General features: G+C 53.0%; 8 protein-coding genes across 8 annotated transcripts; 4 read left to right on the forward strand and 4 right to left on the reverse strand.

Annotated features, from left to right (window-relative positions):
* Nucleotides 1–283: 283 nt before the first annotated feature.
* Nucleotides 284–1,899, forward strand: BDW47DRAFT_131860 (putative 2-methylcitrate dehydratase (PrpD); the record flags this gene model as incomplete). The annotated part of the gene is made up of 2 exons (XM_024817410.1): nucleotides 284–602; nucleotides 714–1,899. The coding sequence occupies 2 exons, from the start codon at nucleotides 284–286 to the stop codon at nucleotides 1,838–1,840; spliced, it is 1,446 nt and encodes a 481-aa protein (XP_024671838.1). The 3' UTR covers nucleotides 1,841–1,899.
* Nucleotides 1,900–1,959: 60 nt separating this feature from the next.
* BDW47DRAFT_126056 (alpha-ketoacid dehydrogenase kinase family protein) lies at nucleotides 1,960–3,438 on the reverse strand (the record flags this gene model as incomplete). The annotated part of the gene is made up of 2 exons (XM_024816483.1): nucleotides 1,960–3,154; nucleotides 3,221–3,438. 2 exons carry the CDS (start codon nucleotides 3,436–3,438, stop codon nucleotides 1,960–1,962), a joined length of 1,413 nt encoding a protein of 470 aa, XP_024671839.1.
* Nucleotides 3,439–3,921: 483 nt separating this feature from the next.
* BDW47DRAFT_106448 (uncharacterized protein) lies at nucleotides 3,922–4,934 on the reverse strand. Its single transcript, XM_024812771.1, has 4 exons — nucleotides 4,598–4,934; nucleotides 4,488–4,528; nucleotides 4,356–4,424; nucleotides 3,922–4,273 (listed from the first exon to the last, which is right to left on the reverse strand). Exons 1-4 carry the CDS (start codon nucleotides 4,610–4,612, stop codon nucleotides 4,183–4,185), a joined length of 216 nt encoding a protein of 71 aa, XP_024671840.1. The 5' UTR covers nucleotides 4,613–4,934; the 3' UTR covers nucleotides 3,922–4,182.
* Nucleotides 4,935–6,480: 1,546 nt separating this feature from the next.
* On the forward strand, nucleotides 6,481–10,480 carry BDW47DRAFT_34992 (GTPase BMS1). Its single transcript, XM_024818802.1, has 4 exons — nucleotides 6,481–6,617; nucleotides 6,726–6,796; nucleotides 6,861–6,950; nucleotides 7,018–10,480. Exons 1-4 carry the CDS (start codon nucleotides 6,563–6,565, stop codon nucleotides 10,360–10,362), a joined length of 3,561 nt encoding a protein of 1,186 aa, XP_024671841.1. The 5' UTR covers nucleotides 6,481–6,562; the 3' UTR covers nucleotides 10,363–10,480.
* A 229-nt stretch (nucleotides 10,481–10,709) lies between these two features.
* On the forward strand, nucleotides 10,710–12,871 carry BDW47DRAFT_106452 (uncharacterized protein). The gene is made up of 2 exons (XM_024812772.1): nucleotides 10,710–11,723; nucleotides 11,775–12,871. Exons 1-2 carry the CDS (start codon nucleotides 11,223–11,225, stop codon nucleotides 12,723–12,725), a joined length of 1,452 nt encoding a protein of 483 aa, XP_024671842.1. The 5' UTR covers nucleotides 10,710–11,222; the 3' UTR covers nucleotides 12,726–12,871.
* A 508-nt stretch (nucleotides 12,872–13,379) lies between these two features.
* Nucleotides 13,380–14,085, forward strand: BDW47DRAFT_126059 (putative lactoylglutathione lyase (Glo1); the record flags this gene model as incomplete). The annotated part of the gene is made up of 2 exons (XM_024816484.1): nucleotides 13,380–13,905; nucleotides 14,069–14,085. 2 exons carry the CDS (start codon nucleotides 13,380–13,382, stop codon nucleotides 14,083–14,085), a joined length of 543 nt encoding a protein of 180 aa, XP_024671843.1.
* Nucleotides 13,940–17,175, reverse strand: BDW47DRAFT_106454 (CCCH zinc finger and RRM domain protein). Its single transcript, XM_024812773.1, has 6 exons — nucleotides 16,873–17,175; nucleotides 16,619–16,737; nucleotides 15,869–16,555; nucleotides 14,789–15,813; nucleotides 14,070–14,725; nucleotides 13,940–13,998 (listed from the first exon to the last, which is right to left on the reverse strand). The coding sequence occupies exons 1-5, from the start codon at nucleotides 16,935–16,937 to the stop codon at nucleotides 14,390–14,392; spliced, it is 2,232 nt and encodes a 743-aa protein (XP_024671844.1). The 5' UTR covers nucleotides 16,938–17,175; the 3' UTR covers nucleotides 13,940–13,998; nucleotides 14,070–14,389.
* A 268-nt stretch (nucleotides 17,176–17,443) lies between these two features.
* Nucleotides 17,444–20,855, reverse strand: BDW47DRAFT_106456 (elongation factor 2). Its single transcript, XM_024812774.1, has 6 exons — nucleotides 20,597–20,855; nucleotides 20,489–20,504; nucleotides 20,363–20,420; nucleotides 19,639–20,294; nucleotides 17,802–19,577; nucleotides 17,444–17,742 (listed from the first exon to the last, which is right to left on the reverse strand). Exons 1-6 carry the CDS (start codon nucleotides 20,602–20,604, stop codon nucleotides 17,725–17,727), a joined length of 2,532 nt encoding a protein of 843 aa, XP_024671845.1. The 5' UTR covers nucleotides 20,605–20,855; the 3' UTR covers nucleotides 17,444–17,724.
* Nucleotides 20,856–22,036: the final 1,181 nt, after the last annotated feature.

The raw sequence follows: 22,036 nt of genomic DNA on the forward strand, positions 1-22,036 counted from the left end.
GTATTTATTGTAGACAAAGTAAATACAGTCAATCATCATCGTCCCTCAGCGTCCTCATCTTCCTTGGGTACCAAGGGCTTGTACCCATCTCTCAAATTCAAGCTGGCCATCGGTGCATTTCCCATAAACTCGGTATATTTATCCCAAAGGTGAAACCATCTTTCCAAAGCCCAACTCTTCATGACCTCCCTGTCCCCAACCCAATTCACATCATCCCACCATCCCACCCAAACCTCCCTCAGCACCAACCATCCAACCACTCCACAGCACAACACAACACGAGATGTCCTACGACGCCCCCATCCCAGCCCTAGCCGACTACATCCACAACCACCAAATAACAGACCCCTCAGCATTCACTTCCGCCCGCACAGCCCTCCTCGACGCCATAGGATGTGCCATCGAAACAGCATCCAAGAGCCCCGACTGCCGCGCAATGCTCGCCCCTCCGGTCCCGGGCACGGTTGTGCCCAATGGATTCCGCGTACCGGGAACAGCACATACTGTTGACCCCGTGAAAGGGGCTTTCGATATGGGTACCTTGATTAGGTATCTTGATCATAATGATGCGCTAGGGGGGAAGGAATGGGGGCATCCATCTGGTATGCACCTATCTCTCCTACCCTTTTACCTCCCCACCCTCGTTTTTTTTGAAATCTAGAGGCCTAACCACAAGAGCGAGAGCGCGAGCCCAATTGATGCAACCACAAAAGACAATCTAGGCGCCATCCTCCCCGTAATGGCCTGGCTCGCACAATCCAAGCCACACAAACACACAGACCCCCCTCTCACAATGCGCACCCTCCTCACAGCCCTCATCAAAGCCTACGAGATCCAAGGCGTCTACCAGATGAGCAACGCCTTCAACGCCTTCGGCATCGACCACGTTATTCTTGTGAAACTCGCCTCTGCGGCTGCCACATCTTGGCTGCTGGGCCTAACGCACGCGCAGACCTGCGCTGTAATCTCGCACGTCTGGGCGGACGGACACCCTAGTCGTGTTTATCGCTCTGCGGCGAATACGGTGTCGAGGAAGGGATGGGCGGCGGGTGATGCGTGCATGCGGGCGGTGCATCTGGCGTTGCTGGTGAAGGCCGGGCAGGGTGGGATTCCGCGGGTTTTGACGGCGAGGCCGTTTGGGTTTTGGGAGAGGACGTTTGGGGAGCGGGGGTTTGACTTTCCGAGGGCGTTGGGGTGCTGGACTGTGGGGAATGTGTTGTTTAAGATTGTGCCTGTTGAGGGGCATGCTGTTGCTGCTGTTGAGGGGGCTTTGGTGCAGGGGGGGAGGTTGAGAGGGAGGGAGGGGGGAGTGGATGGGATTGAGGTGGTTGAGGTTAGGACGACGAGAGCGGCGGAGATGATTATCAGTAAGACTGGTGTGTTGAAGAATGCGGCGGATAGGGACCATTGTTTGCAGTTTGTTGTTGCGTTGGCTTTGTTGAAGGGTGCGCCTCCTGAGGTGGAGGATTATTGGGATGTTGGGCCCTGGGCGACGAGTGCGGAGCTGGAGGCTTTGAGGGGGAGGGTGGTTGTGGTGGTGGATGAAGGGCTGACGGCGGATTATCTGGATCTGGATAAGAAGAGTATTGGGTCCGGGGTGACGGTTCGTCTGCGTGATGGTACTGTCTTGCCTGAGGTGTTGGTGGAGTATCCTGTTGGTCATGTTAAGAACCCTGCGACGGCGGCTGCTGTTCGGGAGAAGTTCTGGAAGAATATGCGTCTTATGTTTACTGATGGGGAGGTCGAGGAGGTCTTGAAGGCTGTTGAACAGGACGATCTGGGTGTTGTGGAATTTGTTGACCTCTTCTCTCGCGGGACGTCTGCGAATTCACGGCTGTAGACCCGGTCTGCTGGTGTGGAGGAAGTGGAACGATGAGACCATTCGACCATAGTAATATTACAGCGATGTACTAGTGATTGGGTAGTGTACAAGATGTGTAGATGCGAAAATGTAGGTCATTATCGGACCCTGCCAACCCCTTGTAGAGTTAAATAAACATCGGTCCCCCAACCCCAAAGGCTCTGGACGGCAATACTGCCCCCAAAGTACTCTGCGTAGGCTCTACTCAGAGGAAGCCCGTATCCAAGTCCCGCAATACTACTCAACTGGCCACTGTTGGCTGAGATCGTGTTAAGGGCATCCATGTTGCCATTATCCGAGTCCATCTCATGTTCTGCGAAAGTCGTAAAGCTGTAGGACCAAATATTGGGTACGACCTCTGGGGGAATCCCGCCGCCTCTATCCCGGATTCTGATCGTGATGCTCTGCGACGACGGTGCTGAATGCTTAATGGACTCGTTTGCGTCAGCAGTCCCGACAACGGTGTCCATCTGGATGCCCACATCGGTATCGGACTGGACGACATCTTGCGGTGTCGACCTTGCAGGTAGCGGTCGGCGCTCCGCTGGTACATCCGGGGCGGCAGCGATGGTGACCTCGATGGGTTCCCGTTCATTCCCGCATTCAATGACAGCTCTGAATGCATTCTTCAACAGTTCAGTGAGAATGTACTCTATGTGCACAGGCACATGCGCAAAAGAGGCGCTCTCCTGCCCGTCAATCTTCACCCGTGGACGCACACCGTATCTGAGTTCACAGATCTCTCCCACAAAATCCTCGCATGTCCGCACGATGCGCGCTGGTTGCAGAGCCGTATCAATCACCCCGATATAATTCGACGGAGCAGGGCCTTTGAACTGTTCCCGAGCGCTTTCGTCGCCATTTTTGTCTGGCTGCGAGGCAAAATGCAACGCTAGATGCTGCTCGGCAATGAGGCGGGTGCCGATTCTCGCGCGCAGGTGGGTATCGAGGAACCGGGTCACTTCAGCCGGATCAATGTACCTTCGGCACTCCAGAAAACCGCGAGCAAGGACCGGGATCGTATTGGAGTGCGTATCTACAAGGTCTGCGAGTACCTCTGCAAACTGGTTCTCTTCTTCCAAGGTTGTGACCTGACGCTTCTGATACGGCAGCAAGGTCGACAGCGAGTGGAGGTAATTATTGTAGATTTCCGACACATGGGGGTTCGAGACGATGATAAACGGTAGGTTTCGCAGTGCTTCAATTCGAGATGCCAGTCGGGCTGGGAGGAGGGAAAGTGTAAAATTCGCCGAAGCCAGAAGCGCATCTTTCGACAACGGTGGGCGTCCGTGTCTGAACAACATCGAGAGCGGCATTAGTCCATCTGATCGCTTTCATTTCTTCCAGTTTCACACTCACTTGAGCAAATCAGCCAATGTCAGTGGACGTCGACGGCTAGACGCCAGGCGTGCGACCTCATCGTTCGCTCCATGGGCAAAGGGGTAGGAAGGTGTTGCACGACGGAACCCAGGAGAGGCTGAAAACCGTCGCGTTTGGCGGACAATCCCTGGCGAAATAACATTACGCCGGATGGCGCATCTCGCAGACAGGGTCTGGAGAGCCTTGTGTATGGCCATAGTCGATATCAGACATCCTGCGACACGCTGAGGTGATCGGGTCAAAGAATGTGGGAGGCTTAACAGCATCTCTCCGAGCCCCATTCATATGACGGTTGAACGATCGGTTGATTGGGGGAGATCGCCGCAGTCACCGTCATCACGTGGGCGCTATCCCGCTCTGGGATTCGACGCGCAAAGGGCACGCACGGCAACAAACGGAGTAATTGCAGACCGCAGATCTGTGTGCTCTAACTATCTTGACTCTCAAGGTTGGGCATACATGAAGCCCAATCGATATTACAAACGCCTGCCGCGGCTAGCCGATTTTTGATTGCAGTAGTAGGACTGGCTAGTTTCGGTGGGACAGCCGCCGTACTACTTGATACACACTGCAGTATCCATATTATTGCAGAGTACTCCGTACATCAACAAAGATTGAGATAGAACTACGGAATTAATTATCCGGATGGTTATTCAAGGATGTTTATCGTCCACAAACAATCTTAGCAAATAGCCTTTGGAATTGCTACTGTCTCTAGATTGAGCAATGTACCCGAGCCGAGTATCCGAAGCTTTGCAGGACATACTCGGCGGTGCGGGGTTTGGCTTGTAAGAAATAATATTCATAAGTCGTACATATCAGTCGGCTGCCATAGTCCATACAGGGTCATATTTCCAGGGATGGAGTGGTTGATGGCTCTGCCAAGTCGAGAGGAACGTATCTGAAGCAGAACCCTCCAATACACCGTGTCCCTTAGCGGTTTAGACCTGGGTCTTCATTTCACCATCCTGCTCAACATGGACATGCTGGTTTGTGTCAAGAGCGCGAACGGCATCCGCCGGGTATTCAACACTTTTGGAGGGTCAGTAAATTCTACTGCTGCAGGGTTTGGCGTGGACCCAATCCCACGAACCAAAACAGAGGGTAGTCTTACGTGAAACCTTTGATCAGGGAGAACTCGTGCTTGATATCGCCACCTTCCTTCTTCGCCTGCTCCTTTGCTCTATTTTTATGAGAAACCCAAGGTCAGTGGTCGTCGATCGGATAGGATTCAAGGGTGTCTCACTTCTCCAGTTCCTCAGGGGGAGCATCCTTCCTGAGGGTAACCTGCCAGACCGCTAAGTTAGTATTCTATTCTAAGCGGGGTTGGTGAGTAGTTATAGGGGCGCCACAAACGTTGTAGAGAGTCATTTTTGACGGTGGGTGAGACGATATCGAGCGATTAATAAAAAATTTGGGGGTGTGTAGAGGACGAAGTGACTTGAATATCGTTGAGAGGAAAAACACGGTGCGGTCCTTTAGAGGGTGTAAGAAGAAAAAGGAGGTAGACGGAGTCGGAAGTTGGAAAAGGCTGTGTTTCGGCAGGTGGGAAAGGAGCGGATCTTATAAGAGTCCAGGTGGGTAGGTACAACAAGTAGTCGTGGTTTAGTAGTATCTAGGCTGCTACCAGTGCGGGGATGACTCCAATCTAGAGCTGATAAGAGACGGGACGAGGTTGGAAAAGGTGTTTGGGTAGTGGCTTTGCCGGTTTTATACTACTACAGATGTCTATTCTCCTAGAATCGCGCCATTTCCAGCAGTCTGATGGTGATCTTGACTTTGAGTTAACCACAGTTTCTGCGGTCTTCTACCACTTGATACCTGGGCACTCACTGATAAGCAGGTTGTTAATATTACTGCCTAATATTTGCTTTATTAACCTGTCAAATAAGCAAGTATACCTTCAAAGTGATACCCCACGGTAAAATCTTGTAACCTTGATTGACTGTGGCTGTGGACAGGTGGCAGTGTTTACAACGTCACCTACCCACGTTGATGCATTATGATGCCAGCGGGGATCCGCCGATGACGATATCCCACCAAGGCGGGGCAGTCACGTGTTACCCACCCACCCAACCGCGGATCAGGTGATCGTCTGATTGATACTAGTCACTTTGTATGTGTTGGAAAGAACGACCGGATACCTCTATCTATCCAGCGCGCTACTATATCGGGCTGGATTCTCAATGGCAGGTCTAACACCTACAATTTTTTATTCCAATGCTTAGTCTCGGGGTGTCTGTCTACTTGAAAAACAGATACAGTGGCCTTTTTGACCCAATGGCACTCTAGAACCCGAGAGCTGGGGTATACCAAATGCGAGACCCCCACTTGGGAGGGATAGACCTTGGGAGATAACTATCAAGTTTGATGGCCATGGCTACCATATCTTGCATAATCTCATGTATCCCTGTGTTCTTTTGAAAGCCTGACCTCGAACGTTGGTCGTGGTATCCCTTGCCAAACCTACCAGCCAACAACTCGGTTCTAGCTGCCTTCGCCAAAAGAAAGACTGACTTAAGGCTTTTCTAGACAATATCATAGAAGTGAAGATGTCAGCTAAACTAAAATGGTCTCTTACTTGATATAACAACACTGGATACAATGACAAGTTGAAGCTATCGAAGAAACTGAACTATACAATCAGATGACGGGTAGCGCCGCTTGGAGCATAACTATACACCGTAGTTGAACTCTGCATTCAACCTTAGAACTGCGGCTTGATATTCTAAAACAATTCCTACTGTCAGATTGCGGACAGTATATCTACAGGATAATGTAGCCACGGCGTGAGGACCATCCGCCTAGGTCTGGTTTATGCCGCTTTTGTAACATCTCGTCAACCTCTGCTTGTATATGTGATATGCCGCCTATAGATTCGCAGGAGATGTCAAAAAGTCGAATACCGAAGTGTTATTAACCACACAACTCGGAGTTCCGACTTGTTAAAAGATCTGATAGGCAAATATGGCGATTTGGCAAGGCTCTTCCCTTGTTGACACCTGATGGCTTTTTCTTGCTGGTGATGCTCCCTCCATACGGTGGAAGGACCCTTATCGATAAGCACCTTCCAGATATGGAGTAGCGTGGTCCCTGGCTCAGGAATTACTTTTTCCCAGCAGAAACTTTTTTTTTTGCCCGGGGAGATGGCGGCGCGGATAAACTCGACGCCGAGAAAGAAAATGGCAATGATAATTTTAGGATTGAGCTACATAGCTACAAGTCGAGCGAAACACCCTGTCGACGCTTTGATTTCTCGTTAAATTTTTATTTTCGCGCAGGAGGGGTCTATCGAAAGGTCGGTGACCTTTCGTCTTAATCATGGACCAGTCAAACAGGAGCCATCGGCCTGCGAAGGAGAAGAAAAAGTATGAAGGTATGTGAAGGCACTTCTAGTTTGATGCTTTTCAGTCGCAAAAATATCCAACGTCGCCCCATGTCTTTTTGTACGGTCTTCAGGCTAACTCCGTCTTTTCTGATCCAGGCTCAAATCCGAAAGCCTTTGCATACGCGAATCCCGGAAAGTTGAACCGACAGGGCGCGCGATCGGATGATGTATGTGCACCTGAGATTGGAATTGGTTAATGGGACTTGGCCGCTAATATCACGCTTCGTTCAGATCAAAGAGAAACGACTCCATGTACCCTTGGTCGACCGTATTCCTGAAGAGGCGCCGCCTCTCATTGTTGCGGTGGTCGGACCCGCGGGGGTAAGTTTCAGCATTCCACAGTGAAGTTCTCTCGATCAGATATGTCTAACAGGTGCACTTTTCACAGGTCGGGAAAACCACGCTCATCAAGTCTTTGATTCGGCGGTACACGAAGCAGTCCTTGAGCACAATCCAAGGGCCGCTGACCGTCGTCACATCTAAGCGACGACGACTGACCTTCCTCGAATCACCCTCGGATTCGCTCGCGAGCATGATCGACATCGCCAAAATCGCGGATATCGTGCTTCTCATGATCGATGGCAACTATGGCTTTGAGATGGAAACCATGGAATTCTTGAATGTTCTGGCCTCCAGCGGTATGCCGGGTAACGTTTTCGGTATTCTTACGCATCTCGACCTGTTCAAGAAACAGAGCACTCTACAAGCCGCCAAAAAGCGCCTGAAGCACCGTTTCTGGAGCGAACTGTACAACGGCGCCAAGCTTTTCTACCTTTCCGGTGTCGTTAACGGCCGCTACCCCGATCGCGAGGTGCACAACCTTTCCCGTTTCCTCTCCGTCATGAAAAATCCTCGGCCTTTGGTCTGGCGCAATTCTCATCCGTATGCGCTTGCGGACCGATTTTTGGATATCACACCGCCCACTGAAATCGAAGAGGACCCGAAGTGTGATCGGACCGTCGCCCTCTACGGATATCTCAGGGGCACGAACTTTCCCGCCTACGGAGCCCGAGTCCATGTCCCTGGTGTTGGCGACATGACGGTGGCCGGCATTGAATCTCTTCCTGATCCGTGCCCGACACCGTTCATGGACCAACAGCTTGCCAAAGAGGCAGGGAAAGCGAGCAAGCGTAGACTGGGAGAGAAGTCAAAGCTACTCTTCGCACCTATGTCAGATGTTGGCGGTGTTCTTGTTGACAAGGACGCTGTCTACATTGATGTCAAGACCAATAACTTCGAACGGAATGAGGATGATTCCGATGACGAGGACCGCGGCCTTGGAGAGCAGATGGTTCTCGGCCTGCAGGGCGAACGAAAATTGCTCGGTGAAGCTGACGGCGGAGTTCGCCTGTTTAGCGGTGGTGGAGCAATTGATCATCCCGATGACGAGGATGAGAACGTTGGAAGGAAGCATAAGAGATCGGTACGGTTTTTGGATGGAGAGGAGGATCAAAAGGTATCATCCGAAGACGAAGGATTCGAAAGCGCCGATAACGAGGAAGACGAGGATTTGGATCAAGATGAAGCGGAGGACAGCGATGAAGAGGACGCTGATGCGTCAGCACCTGCCGACTTCGAGGCCTCCTTCAAGGAGAAGCAGGATGGCAAAGTCCGCCCCGACCAGGCAGACATCGAGTTCGCCGACAGTGATTCTGATCTTGGCTCCGTATCCTCTGTTGAAGACCAAGACTTAGAGGATGACGAAGACGAGGACGACGAGGATGATGCCGACGAGGATGATGCCGACGAGGATGATGCCGACGAGGATGAAGGAGCGCTCCGATGGAAAGAAAATATGTCCGACCACGCTCGCACCCTCCATTCGAAGCGCCCGAAGTATCGCGTTGCCGACCTATCCCGTATGATGTACGACGAATCCATCACACCCACCGACGTGATCCGAAGATGGTCTGGCATGGACGATGATGGCGAAGCAGAAGAAGAGTCAGATGAAGAAGAAGGAGGGTTCCTCAAGAAGTCAAATGCCGAACAATACGAGCTATCGGAATTTCGCGCTGTTCCTGAGTATGACTACGAAGCGTTGGAGCAGAAATGGCAGGACGATGATCTGATCGAGTCGTTACGGGCCCGATTTACCACTGCCAGACTCTCCGGGGGAGATGACGAGGATGATTCGGATGTCGATGACGCTTTTGATGAAGATGACGAAGGAGACGGTGATTATGAAGATTTGGAATCCGGCGAAGTGTTCAACGGGATTGAAGACGGAAGTGACGGTGAAGATGAGGAAAAAGAGGAGGAAGGCCCTATCGACCTGGATGCCGAGCGTGAGCGCAATGCAAAGAAGAAAGAGGAGTTGAGGTTACGTTTCGAAGAGGAAGACCGGGAAGGATTCGGAAACTCCAAAGACAAGTCTCGACAAGAGGGCGGAGGGGCCGAAGATGAATTCGGTGAGGATGACTGGTATGATGCGCAGAAAGCCAAGCTCCAGAAGCAGCTCGACATCAATCGCGCCGAGTTCGATTCTCTTGATCCTGCGTCCAGGGCTCGTGCCGAAGGTTTCAAGGCGGGCACTTACGCTCGTATTGTCCTGGAGAACGTCCCCTGTGAATTCGCCACCAAGTTCAACCCTCGCTTACCGGTGATTGTCGGTGGACTGGCACCCACGGAAGATAGATTTGGATACGTTCAAATCCGTATCAAGAGGCACCGCTGGCACAAGAAGATCTTGAAGACCAATGATCCTTTGATCTTCTCCCTCGGCTGGCGTCGATTCCAGACCCTTCCCATCTACAGCACATCGGACAGTCGGACGCGCAACCGCTTGCTTAAGTACAGTCCGGAGCACATGCACTGCTCCGCGACCTTCTATGGTCCGCTGGTTGCGCCAAACACCGGATTCTGCTGCGTGCAGACGCTGTCGAACAAGACGCCCGGTTTCCGGATTGCGGCTACCGGTACCGTTTTGAACGTGGACGAGCATACCGAGATCGTGAAGAAACTCAAGTTGACTGGTGTTGCCTACAAGATCTTCAAGAACACCGCTTTCATCAAAGACATGTTCAACTCGTCGCTTGAGATTGCCAAGTTCGAAGGCGCATCGATCCGCACCGTATCTGGCGTTCGTGGTCAAATCAAACGCGCCTTAGCCAAGCCGGAAGGGTGCTTCCGAGCGACCTTCGAAGACAAGATTCTCATGAGTGATATTATCTTCCTTCGTGCCTGGTATCCGATCAAGCCCCACCGGTTCTACAACCCCGTGACAAACCTCCTCGACCAGGGCGAGGGAGAGTCCGATGGCGACGCATGGAAAGGTATGCGCCTCACGGGCCAAGTCCGGCACGAGAAGGGCATCGCGACGCCCCAGAACAAGGATTCGCGCTATGCTCCTGTTGAGCGTCCCACGCGTAATTTCAACCCGCTCCGTGTGCCACGACAGCTCGCTACCGAACTTCCGTTCAAGTCCCAGATCACCAAGATGCGGAAGCACAAGGACCAGACGTACATGCAGAAGCGTGCTGTGGTCGTCGGCGGCGAAGAGAAGAAGGCGCGCGACCTCATGCAGAAGCTTACGACCCTGCGCGGCGACAAGCAAGCCAAGCGTGCCGCGAAGCAGGAGGAGCGCAGACAAGTGTATCGTGCCAAGGCGGCGGAGAGTCTGGAGAAGAAAACCGAGCGTGAAAAGAGAGAACGCGATGAATACTGGCGTCGCGAGGGTAAGAAGCGCAAGAATCCCGACGACGGTGGTGGCGGAGGCAAGAAGCGCCGGTGAAGATGAGATGTCGGAAGGATGGAGTGATACCGCTTGCTTATACATATTACGCTACTTACCGGTTGTTCGAAAAGTTTGGGAGACAGTGTCCATATGTATCTAGATACTCTGCATGGTAGATGGCGTTTAAAAATAATATCCCATGTTTTGCTTCAATTCACCCCAGGCATCGATAGCATCTGACGTTTTCGCCTGACAACCCAGGCGGAGACGGCGCACACGTGACCGTGCCGCGAACGCGTCGTTGACAGCACGGGATCGACGAGAAGAAACCGACCAGCGATCCCACCCACGAGTTCAAAGAGCCCAGAATCTTCCCTCCGATCTTGTATATTCTCTCAATGTAGTGGCAATTGATCTTCATGTGCCTCTGGCATCCATTCTCTCTCTCTATCCCCCGCATTTCCATCTGTCGACTCAATCTGACACCGAGCAAACTCGAGCGCGTTGTGTGGAGACCGCCAGTAACGGTAGTTGGAAGCTTTATTCCCACCCGCCGTTGATCACGCCTTGCGCGTATAGATACCGCAGAAAGGCGCTTGCTTCCTTGCAGCATCTTGCAGGACGGGAGGGCGTCCGCAGATCGAGGGGGCTGTTTCATCTCCATCGGTGGGCCAGTGAGTGGCACGTTCCCAGCGAGCGGCTCCGCAACGGTCATTCCCGCGCCAACCTCCTCTTGACCCGGCCGGCGATCCGATCATTCGTGCCGCCGGGCGACACAACAACCCCTCTTGACCCTAGAGAGGGATCCATGCGTTGATGTCTTTTGTCGCGCATTTAACAGTGGAATTTTTACTTAGATCGGATGCCGCTGGAGATTGATATTTGTTAGAAGTCGGTATTTTGCCTGCCTTCGAATTATGGGTACTTCGCTGCATCTGGATCGCAGACACGTGCAGTCGGCGCAAACTTCCGGTCTGCAGATGGACCCTCGAACTACTGCGGATGCAGCTGCTCGGAGCCGTGGCCAATTAAGCCAGGAGAAAATACTTGACGGTTCAATACATAATTCGGATCATAATTTCGGTTCACGAAGCCCACGATCCATATCGCCTAGGGCTATACAGAGTACACCAAAAGTCACGGAGGAAATACAAATTGAGACAGCGCGAATGGGCGCGGGTGGTCGAATAAATGGGCAGCATATGAGACAGGATCCATTGCTGTCTGGCGTGCAAAGCAAGGGGGCCCCGTCGACCGTTGCACCATCATCGTGCCCACCAAAAACTGCTGTAGGGCAAAGAGGGACAGCGGATGGTGTGGTCAAGCCTCCAAGGGAGGCAGATGTCAGCCCAAGGGGTATTGAAAGGCGTCGCTCAAGAAGCATTGGCTCTGGCACACGTGGGAGCAGGATTGCAGCGGTATGTTTTCCAACCAACATATACTTAAGGTATATGCTGACAGTCGTCTAGTTATCGGTGCACCTCCGCACTCGCCTGTCTTATGCTGCTGCCAAGGTAGAAAAGAGTCGCAAGAGTCAAAGCGCACAGATTCAGTTACCATCGGGGTTTCTTTTAGATGATTCTCCAGGCCTTGATGGTCCGGACGGTCGACCCCTTCGAGACGCTGCCTCGCCAGATGGTACGACCGTCTCTGCACCAGACCCCCCTAAAACATCTCCCATCTATTCTCTCAAGGGTGCTCCGCGGTTGCTTCCAGCAGGGAGCTCAGAAAATTACTCTCAAACAAGGCAGCTTGAACCGTCAAAGTCACCAACGTCGTCGGAGTTGTCAATTCCAAAACTCGCTCCTCCCGTCGACATCGTCTCTGGTAGTAGCAACCGCAGACGTCCGAATCCAAACGAACCAACCATCCATGGTCATCGCACACCCATCTCCCTTCACCGACGACATCACTCACAGCAAGAATTCAGCCTACAAAGGCCTTCTATGGGCCCAGATACCGTACTAGTACCAGGAACACCACCCCTCCGACCAACGGGATACCCGACCAATATCCCATTCAACGGGATGTCCAGCCAGGACCGACACTCGCAGAACACCTCCATGGAGCAGGACGCCATTGAGACTTTATTATTCATGTCTAGCCCGGGAAATTCAGGCTACCGCTCCAACTCCCAACCCTCTCAGCAACAGAACCATTTGCCCAGCAGCGTTGGAGCGTCGACTGGTGCATGGACCCAGAAATCACAGCCCAATCAAGACAATCGTCAAACCATATGTAAAAAAGAAGCGCTAGACCCGGGCCTGGAGGCTAATGCCGGGGACGAAATCGACCGTATGCTCGATCAGATGGAAAGTGACAGCGAAGATGAAAAGCCTTTTGCTCGAGATATGGCAAAGAAGGCAATAATCAAAAAAGAAAGCACCAGTGATCAGGATCGCAGGGCTTTGTCTGGGTAAAGGAAAGACCCAGACTGGTCATTTAACATGGGATAATCCGAGACCATGTCTGAAAATTGGGCCTGCATTCTATCTACCCTGGTGGCTTCCTCACATTGCACATAGCATCTTCATCTTAAAACATTGGCGTTACAATATGGACAGGCTTGATCTGCCAACCATAGATAGCAAAATGGAGTTATACACCTAATGATTGAACTCTCTGCCAATATCGTAGAATCCACAAACAGACTGCTCAAACCCATATAATATCTATCGCATGCCGCAGCAAGGCTCATACTGGGGCTGTCCTAGCGGACATGACGGGCTATCCACTGTGACACTGACATCCGTTATCAAAGTGGGGAGTCGTACAGAATGCCAATCTTAACCAAAGCGGGTCTCGGCAAGGTTGACAGCAGTGAGGCTAGGTAGACGCATGTTGCATCTTTGATATTATTCACCATCTGAGCAACACTGCCTGGATCAATCGCAACCAGGATATACTGCTTCTGGCATTCACCCGCTCTTCTCAATTGACTCATCCCCTATACAAACCCCACAATATTTCCATCACAGACAATCCTCTCCCCAACGACAATCATCCCCCACAACTAAACCTCCACCATCACCAACAACCACCATCAAACCACCATTCCCCCCCCCCCCCCCAAAATGACCCCCCCAAACCCCTCCCCCTACGAACTCGGCACCTTCCTCCCAGGAGGACACAACACGGACCCCCCGCTCCCCGAAACCAGCCCCACAGCCAACTACCGCCTCAACCACAGCATGCTGCGCATCCGGGACCCAACCCGCAGTCTCAACTTCTACATCAACCACATGGGCATGCGCACAGTCTGGACAATGAACACCGGCCCCTTCACCCTCTACTACCTCGCCTACCCGTCCACCGCAACCGACCGCGCCGACCTCCCCGCCTGGGCCGCCCGCTTGTCCAACCCGCAAGCACTCACCTCGACGCTGGGGCTGCTCGAGCTGTACCATGTGCATGGCACCGAGAGGGATGTGGAAGACGGGGGCGTTGAGATGAGTACCGGGAATACGCCGCCACAGATTGGGTTCGGGCATTTGGGGTTTACGGTTCCGGATGTGGGTGAGGCGCTGGAGAGGTTGAGGGGGCGTGGGGTCAGGGTTGTGAAGGAGTTGGGGGATAGTGGGAGGCATACGGTGCCGCTTAGTGAGTGGGAGGAGGGGAGGGGGGTGGGGGTGGGTGAGCTTCATGATAACTATAAGAGGTTCTTTGATCAGATTGGGTTTGTGGCTGATCCGGTGAGTTTTTTTTTTTCCCTTTCTTTCCATTTTCTTTTTCTGGGGTGCGTCGGTGTGCTAATGTTAGGCAGGACGGGTATCTTGTTGAGCTTGTTCCGCAGAATATGCAGTAGATAGATGGCTTTTGCTGTCAGAAAGGTAGTGTTGCGTCATTATGCATGTCAATATGGCGAGACTACTGTACTTGCCCATATCAGTTCAAGACAGGCAGAGAGAACAGCACAGAGAATAAACCATCATATTTTTAACATTACCCTAGACACCGAAACCATCATAACCACCCAGACGTCACAACAAACAAGATCTCATCATATCTAGACAGGTAGAATCAAAGAAACAAAGCAAGGAAGACGGGGCGGAAACGGAAAATGTAAAAAGAGAAATCTATGTATTTACTCCACATCCCAGTTATCCTCCATCTCCGCAACGTCGTAATCAACCTGGGCCCCTCCCGAATGGTCCTGTTGAAGGGACGGCGCGGACGTAGTATCCATGGCAGTGTCATCGTCGGTGCCGGTGCCCGCCTTCCCATCAGATCCGGTTCCCGTCGATGCGGTGGACAGCGCTGGGGGAGGGTTGGCGACCCAGGTGAGCTGGACTTCGCCGACGCCCGGGATCTTCCACGAGCCGAACATGAACTTCTCGGCGATGAAGCGCTGTTTGAAGGTTACGACTAGGGTGTCGGGTTGCTCGGTGCTGGGTTCGATGGACTCGTAGTCGCCGACGTTCTGGGAGTGTTTGTTAGTTGTTGGGCTGCTTGGAAGGCAGGAATGTGGGCTGGGGAGACGTACTAGGAGGAATTGTTTGAAGGCTTCGTCCTTCTCGGAGTCAAATGTGACACCTGATACGGCGACTCTCCGGGGCCGATTGTCCAGACGAAGGACACCGCCTCGGCCACGAGCGACGCCGCCTCCACGCCCGCGGAAACCTCCGCGGTGAGAAGGATCGTACCCGCCGCGGCCACGGGGCGCGAATCCGCCTCGGCCATATCCCCTGCCGCGACCACGGAAGGGATAAGATGCACCGGCCTCCGCGCTGTTGGGGTCGATTCCGAGGGTCTTTGCCTCGGCCTCGAGGGCCGCGAGCTGTGCCCGCAGCTGCTTTGTCTGATCGTTCGCGTTTTCCTGAGGTGGGGTTTGACTCATTCCGTCTGGAGACTGCGCGCCGTTGCTCGTGCTCTCCTGGCCGATCTTTTCCAGTAACCGCTGTTTCTCTTCCTGCTGTTTCTTCATGAGCTCTTCGCGCTGCTTGTCCAGCGCTTGCATCGCTTCTTCCATCTCCTTGCGTTTTTGTAACTTCTCCTCGTGGGCCTTCTGTGCGGCTTCTTGCTGCTTTTCGAACTCCTCTTGGTTGAATGCTGGTCCCTTGGCCATGTCGTCACCCGATGTCGGCCGCTCTCCGTTCTTGTCTCCCTTGGGTTTGTGCCAGTACACCTTGACGAATCGGTTGTCGAAAATCACCTTGGGGCTGGACCAGGCCCGCTTAGCTGCTGCATGGCCGTCATACGTGACTAACGCCAACCGCCGATGTGGCTGGATGGAGACATCCACGATCTCCCCGTACTGCGAGAAGAACTCCCTGACCGACGTTTCATCCAATTTTTCGTCAGGAATCTGCTCGACAACGATCGTGGTGATAGAGGTATCTTCGTTGGGACCAGCAGAAGAGAACTCGGACCGACGCCCGCGGCCTCCGAATCCACCACGGTCACCACGGCCACGGCCACGACCACGGCCTCTCTCGCCTCCGCGCATGGGGCTGTCCGAGTGTGGCCTTTGGAAGTCGGTTAAGATATTCGCTGATTTCGGATCGTACTCTATTGCCAACAGTGAGCAAATCTTCAGTAACAAATGTGCAGCGCCGTCACTTACCATCCGCGTTGGAACTACTAGGCACGACATCATGCTGGTAGGGACACGTAGCTCCCAGATAACAGATACCCTGGGTTTCGTAGAATGGGCACCGTTCGGAACTTTTGGGTACCATTTGTTCCTGTGGTTGACCCGCACCGCCCGGGCCTGGGGGCATGGGCATGGGCATTCCCGGCATCTGAGGGAAGCCCATGCTCTGGAAAGCCATCATCGCCGCCATGGGATCGTTTTGATCGAAGGGCGGAAACGCAGGTGGCATACCAGGAAACCCGCCCGGTCCCGGGGCAGGGAACTGGCCCGGTCCAGTAGGAGGTCCACGCCCATCCCGTCCCATCCAGTCGCCCCGACCACCCCCGCGCCCGCGGCGAGGCGTCTTGAATGCGCGATTTTGAGGAACCTCCTCCTCACGGTCTTGGTCCATTTGAAATCCCTCATGGAAGCTGCGCTTGCGATTGAAGTTGGGAGACGAGTCTTGGGATTGAGGCATACCGGCCATGGGCGACCCATATGCGCCTGCCGTGGGGCCGGAAGCGGGCCCTTGGGGGAAGAAAGGCTGCTGAGGGGATGCGCCATGGGGAGGAGCGTCATGGGAGAACTGCGACTGGCTCTGAGGTTGCACAGCCGGCGCCGGCGGGTTGGGCTTCTGAGCGAATGTGGCGAACAGCTCGTCAACAAACTGGGCGGTATCTATCATTCGATAAAGACCAATTAGAAAAGCACTTCCAAGAGAGGTTGATTGACACTACTAACGCTCTCTCAAAAAGTCCTCCAGGTTCTCCACGGAAGCTTTCCGGATTTCGTCATCCGGAACATCGGACCTAATCAGCGCAAGGACATAGTCTGCAAGGACATCGGAGTCTGCATCCGATCTATTATTTATCAAACCCTTGAGTTAGCGATCCGGAAATTGTGCGCGACGGCAAGAGACAACCGCGTGTGAAGAAAAAGGGAAAAGGAGCCCGCCTCATCGGTCGGCTCACAGAGAGCTCAAAGGAAAGCCTTACATGTCCTCCAGCTTCTTCACCACCCACTGCTTGACATCATTCGCCTCGCTCTCCGTCAGCTGCATGGTGCTTCACAGAGACAGAATCAATGTTGGTGACAGTATCGTTTGGTCGGGATCTCAACGGTGTCAAGGACGACCGCAAATGGCAGCGACTAGACTGCACGGCTTGGTTCGGTCACGATCCGGGGTACCCGTCGGCGATGGATGTAGGAAATAGCACTGTATCTTAGGATAGTTGACGGCGATAGTACTGGAGCATCAAGTGTTCCATTCAGGGCATTCGGTGGTTGCGAAAGAGAAGACCAGTTCAAGAAAAGAGCTTGGCGGCTTGCAGAGGCAGCTTTGCGAGAAGCGACGCGAGCTACGCGGATGCCGGGCGGGTCACGTGACCGTACGTCAAGCACCGAGGCAACCCTCCTCCTCACTCCCACTACGGAATACACATCCATCTCCCTCCCACCAGAGAAGCCATATTCGTTATGCCAATCTCAGTCAGGCATGTTACAATCATCTGGTGGGATTTGATGTGATTTACAACTCTACGATTTCATGTCTACAAACCATCGAACAGCAAGTGAACTATTTGATTAAAGTCCTCGCGATCATAAACGTAAAACAAAATTGATAGTAGGAAAAACTGGATAAGCCATAGCAGATGCGCTTTCACTCCTGGATTCTACTTCTCTAAGTATTCAAGTCGAAAATCCACATACGACGCTGCTGTCTCCTTTTTGAAAAAAATTTTGTTCTCCCTTAGCATGGACATTGTATCGCATTCGTCAAACTCATAAACTTAGAATTCCAGACACGGCATGCTGGAACCCTACTAGGCTCGGGTGAAACAAATTTTTTACAGCTTGTCGTAGTACTGTGGCAGAGTGTTAGTACGTGGTCAAGGACAGTAAATAGGATGAAGAAGAAACTTACGTTCTCGTAGCCGGGAACCTGCTCCTTGAGACCCTTGCGCTTACGCATCTCAGTAACGACGATACCAGGCTTGGTGGTGGGGTCCAGGCAGGATCCACCGGGCAGGACAGCCCAATGGTCGAAGACGGACTGGGGGAAGGCCTGGCCACCGGTGGCCTGGCGGAGATCCGAGGGGAAGCCGAAGGACTCGTTGACGGGCAGGTAGGCCTTGACGTTGAACAGAGGAGTACCGGGGCGCTGCTCCTCAGTGTAGACGTGACCACGGCGGCGGGTGAGCACACCGTAGATACCACCCATGGCCTGCTCGGGCACCTGGATCTCGACGTTGAAGATGGGCTCCAGGATGCCGGGATCGGCCAGCATGGTGGCGGCGTACAGCACACGACGAGCGGTGGGGATGATCTGACCACCACCACGGTGGATGGCATCGGCGTGCAGGGTCACATCCAGGACGTTGAAGCGCACGGCACGCATGGGCTCCTCGGCAACGGGACCCTCGCGGGTGGCCCACTGGAAACCAGAGACGAACGAATCCTTGATTTCGTTGAGGTACTGGACGGCCTTGGACTGGTCGACCAGCAAGTTGGCACCGGTGGTGTCGGGACCGAAGCACCAGATCTTACGGGCGTCGGTGACGTCCCAGCCGTACTCGTCGGCCATGACACGGGCACGAGCCTTGAAATCGTCACGGGGGCTGATCTTGCCGGACTCGATGGCCAGGCACAGCTCCTCCTCCATGGGCTGAGCGGTCAGGTACAGACGGTTGTGCTTGTTGGGCGACTTGGACAGGGCAGTCATGCTCGACGCGGCGGAGACGGTCTCACGGTAAGACACGACGGGGTCCGAGATGCGCAGAGGGATACCGGCGTGGTCCTCCTCGAGATCCTTCAGGCAAATCTCGAGATGCAGCTCACCGGCACCGGCGACAATGTGCTCACCGGCCTCGTTGATCATGGTCAGGACGCAAGGATCGGACTTGGACAGACGCTTGAGACCCTCGACCAGCTTGGGCAGATCCTGGGCGTTCTTGACCTCGACGGAGCGCTGCACGACGGGGGAGACGGAGAACTTCATGACCTTCAGGTTGTGGGCAGTCTCGGAGGTGGTAAGGGTACCAGACTTCAGCAAGAACTGATCGACACCGACCAGACCGACGATGTTACCGCAGGGCACATCCTCGATGGGCTCGACGAAACGACCCATCATCAGGATGGTACGCTGGATGTTCTTGATGAAGAGATCCTCCTTCTTGCCAGGGGTGTAGTTGGGACCCTGGATACGGACCTTCAGACCGGAGCGGACGGTACCGGAGTAGACACGACCGAAAGCGTAGAAACGACCCTTATCGGAGGTGGGCACCATCTTGGAGACGTACAGCATCAGAGGAGCCTTGGGGTCACAGTCACGGATACCCAGGGCGCACTCGTCGTCGGCGGGACCCTCGTACAGAGTCTCGGCACGGTACTTCTGGGCAGTGACGGGAGAGGGCAGATGGATACAGATCATCTCCAACATGGCATCAGCGGCAGGCAGGAACTTGCGCATGACAGTCTTGAGGAGCTGCTTGCCGGCGTACTCCTTCTCCTCGTTGGTGAGCTTAACCTCCAGCTTCTCAACCAGAGTAAGCACCTCATCGCGCTTGTCGTTGGTGACAGCGGCGAAGATACGGAAGATGGGGTCCAAGATGAACATGTTGAAGGCACGCTCCAGGGGCTTGCCATCAGACTCGGCCTTGTTGGTCCACTTCTTGGTCTTGGGGTTGAAGTAGTTGTCGCCCTACATGCCATGTTAGTCCTCGACCTTGGTATAGCTACTAGTGGAAGGAATGATGACTTACCCACAGACGCTCAAGCATCTTCTTGCGGTCAACACCGAACTTCTTGGCGTACTTGACGGCGAACTGGCGGACGGTGAAAGCCCAGCCGTGCAGACCGGAGCCGAAAGCAACGGTACCTCTGTCGGGGTAGACCTGGACGTCACCGAGGACCTTGTCGAAGTAGGTGGCGATGATGACGTTGACCGACTCAATGGTACGGGAGAAGGACTGGTACAGATCCTCCTTGGAGACCTGCAACTCGAGCAGAGCACGGTCGACCTTGTTGATGATCAGGACGGGCTTGATACGCTCGGTCAGGGCCTGACGCAGGACGGTCTCGGTCTGGACACAGACACCGGAGACACAGTCGACGACGACCAGGGCACCATCAGTGACACGCAGGGCAGCGGTGACCTCAGACGAGAAATCAACGTGACCGGGGGAGTCGATCAGGTTGATCAGGAACTCCGAGCCGTCGACCTTCTGAGGGATCTCCTTGAGATCCTCCTCGTCGGGGAACTGGGCGTACAGGGAGATGGCGGTGGACTTGATGGTAATGCAACGGTCCTGCTCGTCGGGACGGGTGTCCATGAAACGAGTCTCACCAGCCTTGGCAGCCGAAATGATACCGGCCTTCTGGACCATCGAGTCGGAGAGGGTGGACTTTCCGTGATCGACTGGAGAGTGGCAACCACGATTAGCATTCCATTCTCAATCGTAACAGGAGACAGGAAGATGAACATACCGTGAGCAATGACGGACATGTTACGGATGTTAGCCGGCCGGTCCATGAGGGACCGGATCTAGACGTTGTTAGCTACGGTGTTGCGAGGCCCCCATTTCGAGGGTATGGGAACAGCCAAAAACGGACCTCTTCGATAGTGAAGCTATCAAATACATCGTTAGCACATCGATTCAAAAACTCCAGAACGAACCCGCGAGGATCCGAGGAAGCACAGAAGGGTGGTGGTATACATACTTAACCATCTTGGCGGGTTTTTCTCGACAACGGCCTTAGAGGCGGGGTTGAATAAGAAACAGAAAACACAAACAGGATCGAGTATTAGCTCGACCTGAAGATAAATAGGTAAATAAACCTATATGTTTTCTGCTCCAAGATAGAGGGGAGGAGAGGGCTTCACGGGGGAAGGTGAAGAAGGGAAGGGGAGAGAGAGGAAAAAGAGGGAGGATGGTGTGGTTGGAGTGAAGAGGGGAAGAAGAGAAAGCGAGAAGGTGGGGAACCACTTTTTTTTTTTCTTTCCATTTTTTTTTTTTACTCTTTTTTTTTTCCTTCTCTCTTAGCTTGACTGTGCAGGTGGGATTTTTTCCGATTTCAAATCTACTTAGTGGGATGTGCGTTTTTTTCCCTTAGCTTTTCCTACAGTTCCCGCTTACCCTTGGTATGGTTACGGTTATACACGTAATATACACGTAAGTTTGATGACATTTAGGCCGGTCTCTCGGGTGACCATGGTTAGACTAGATTTAATTGATATCATACACTGAGCTCCGGAGCTGCATTATGCCGGTTGTAACATTATGAGTACAAGCAGACGCAACGGCTGACCACAGAATTATGGGAGGCATTGGATGTGAGTCAGAGGAAGACTCATTTTAAGCTCTACTGATGCACAAGATTTTTTAGGACTATTCAATTGCCAGCAATCAATCGATGGTATCAAGGTATCATCCCATGTGTTGCAGGTTCGGTGGCGTTGCTTTGGAGGGGTGTTGTAATCATTGTAATCAGCAGGTCAGCGGTACCGTATGACTCAAGCATTACAGTTTAAATTACCTTCCACTTTTCCCGGGTTCCAACTTTTCAGTCCCGCGTCCCCCCCCCTCATCATCGCCTATCTGCTCTACGCCTTCTACTAGACTAGACCCGTTGTCATCCCCATCCTTTGTTACATTTAGCGAATCGACAGGATTATCGCCTTCAATCTCTGATCCTCTCGAAACAGGAAATAAATTAAAAGGTCAAACAAAAGTCGTAGATACCACCTGTTAGTGCCGCACCGCAACCCAATGAGGGGAGAGGGCCGACTTACCCCTCCACTCACCGCCCACCTGATTGGAGGCGGACTTAGGTGGATTTAACGCACTAAAGTTCCGATTGAGAAGGGCTGGCTTATTAATCCATTTTGGTTCTTCAACCGAATACATCATCTTATCCGGGTCTATCTGATTCTACTGATGCAGAGTACTTTTGCAGCAAGCTTATGCATATCGAAATGAACTGTAGTCAAATACATTGCTATTCTATTCTATACATACTTTGGTTCTCTAGATGTTTCCATACTCCTTGAGAGAGTCCGTCCTACATCTCAAACGGCTGTAGGATACATCCGTATATAATCTTCGCTTTTCTGGAAGCCATTTAGATTCTCTGTTATATGATTCTATACCAGATCTTTGT

This window comes from Aspergillus candidus (assembly GCF_002847045.1).
Source record: "Aspergillus candidus strain CBS 102.13 unplaced genomic scaffold BDW47scaffold_24, whole genome shotgun sequence".
Taxonomy (NCBI): Eukaryota; Fungi; Ascomycota; class Eurotiomycetes; order Eurotiales; family Aspergillaceae; genus Aspergillus; species Aspergillus candidus.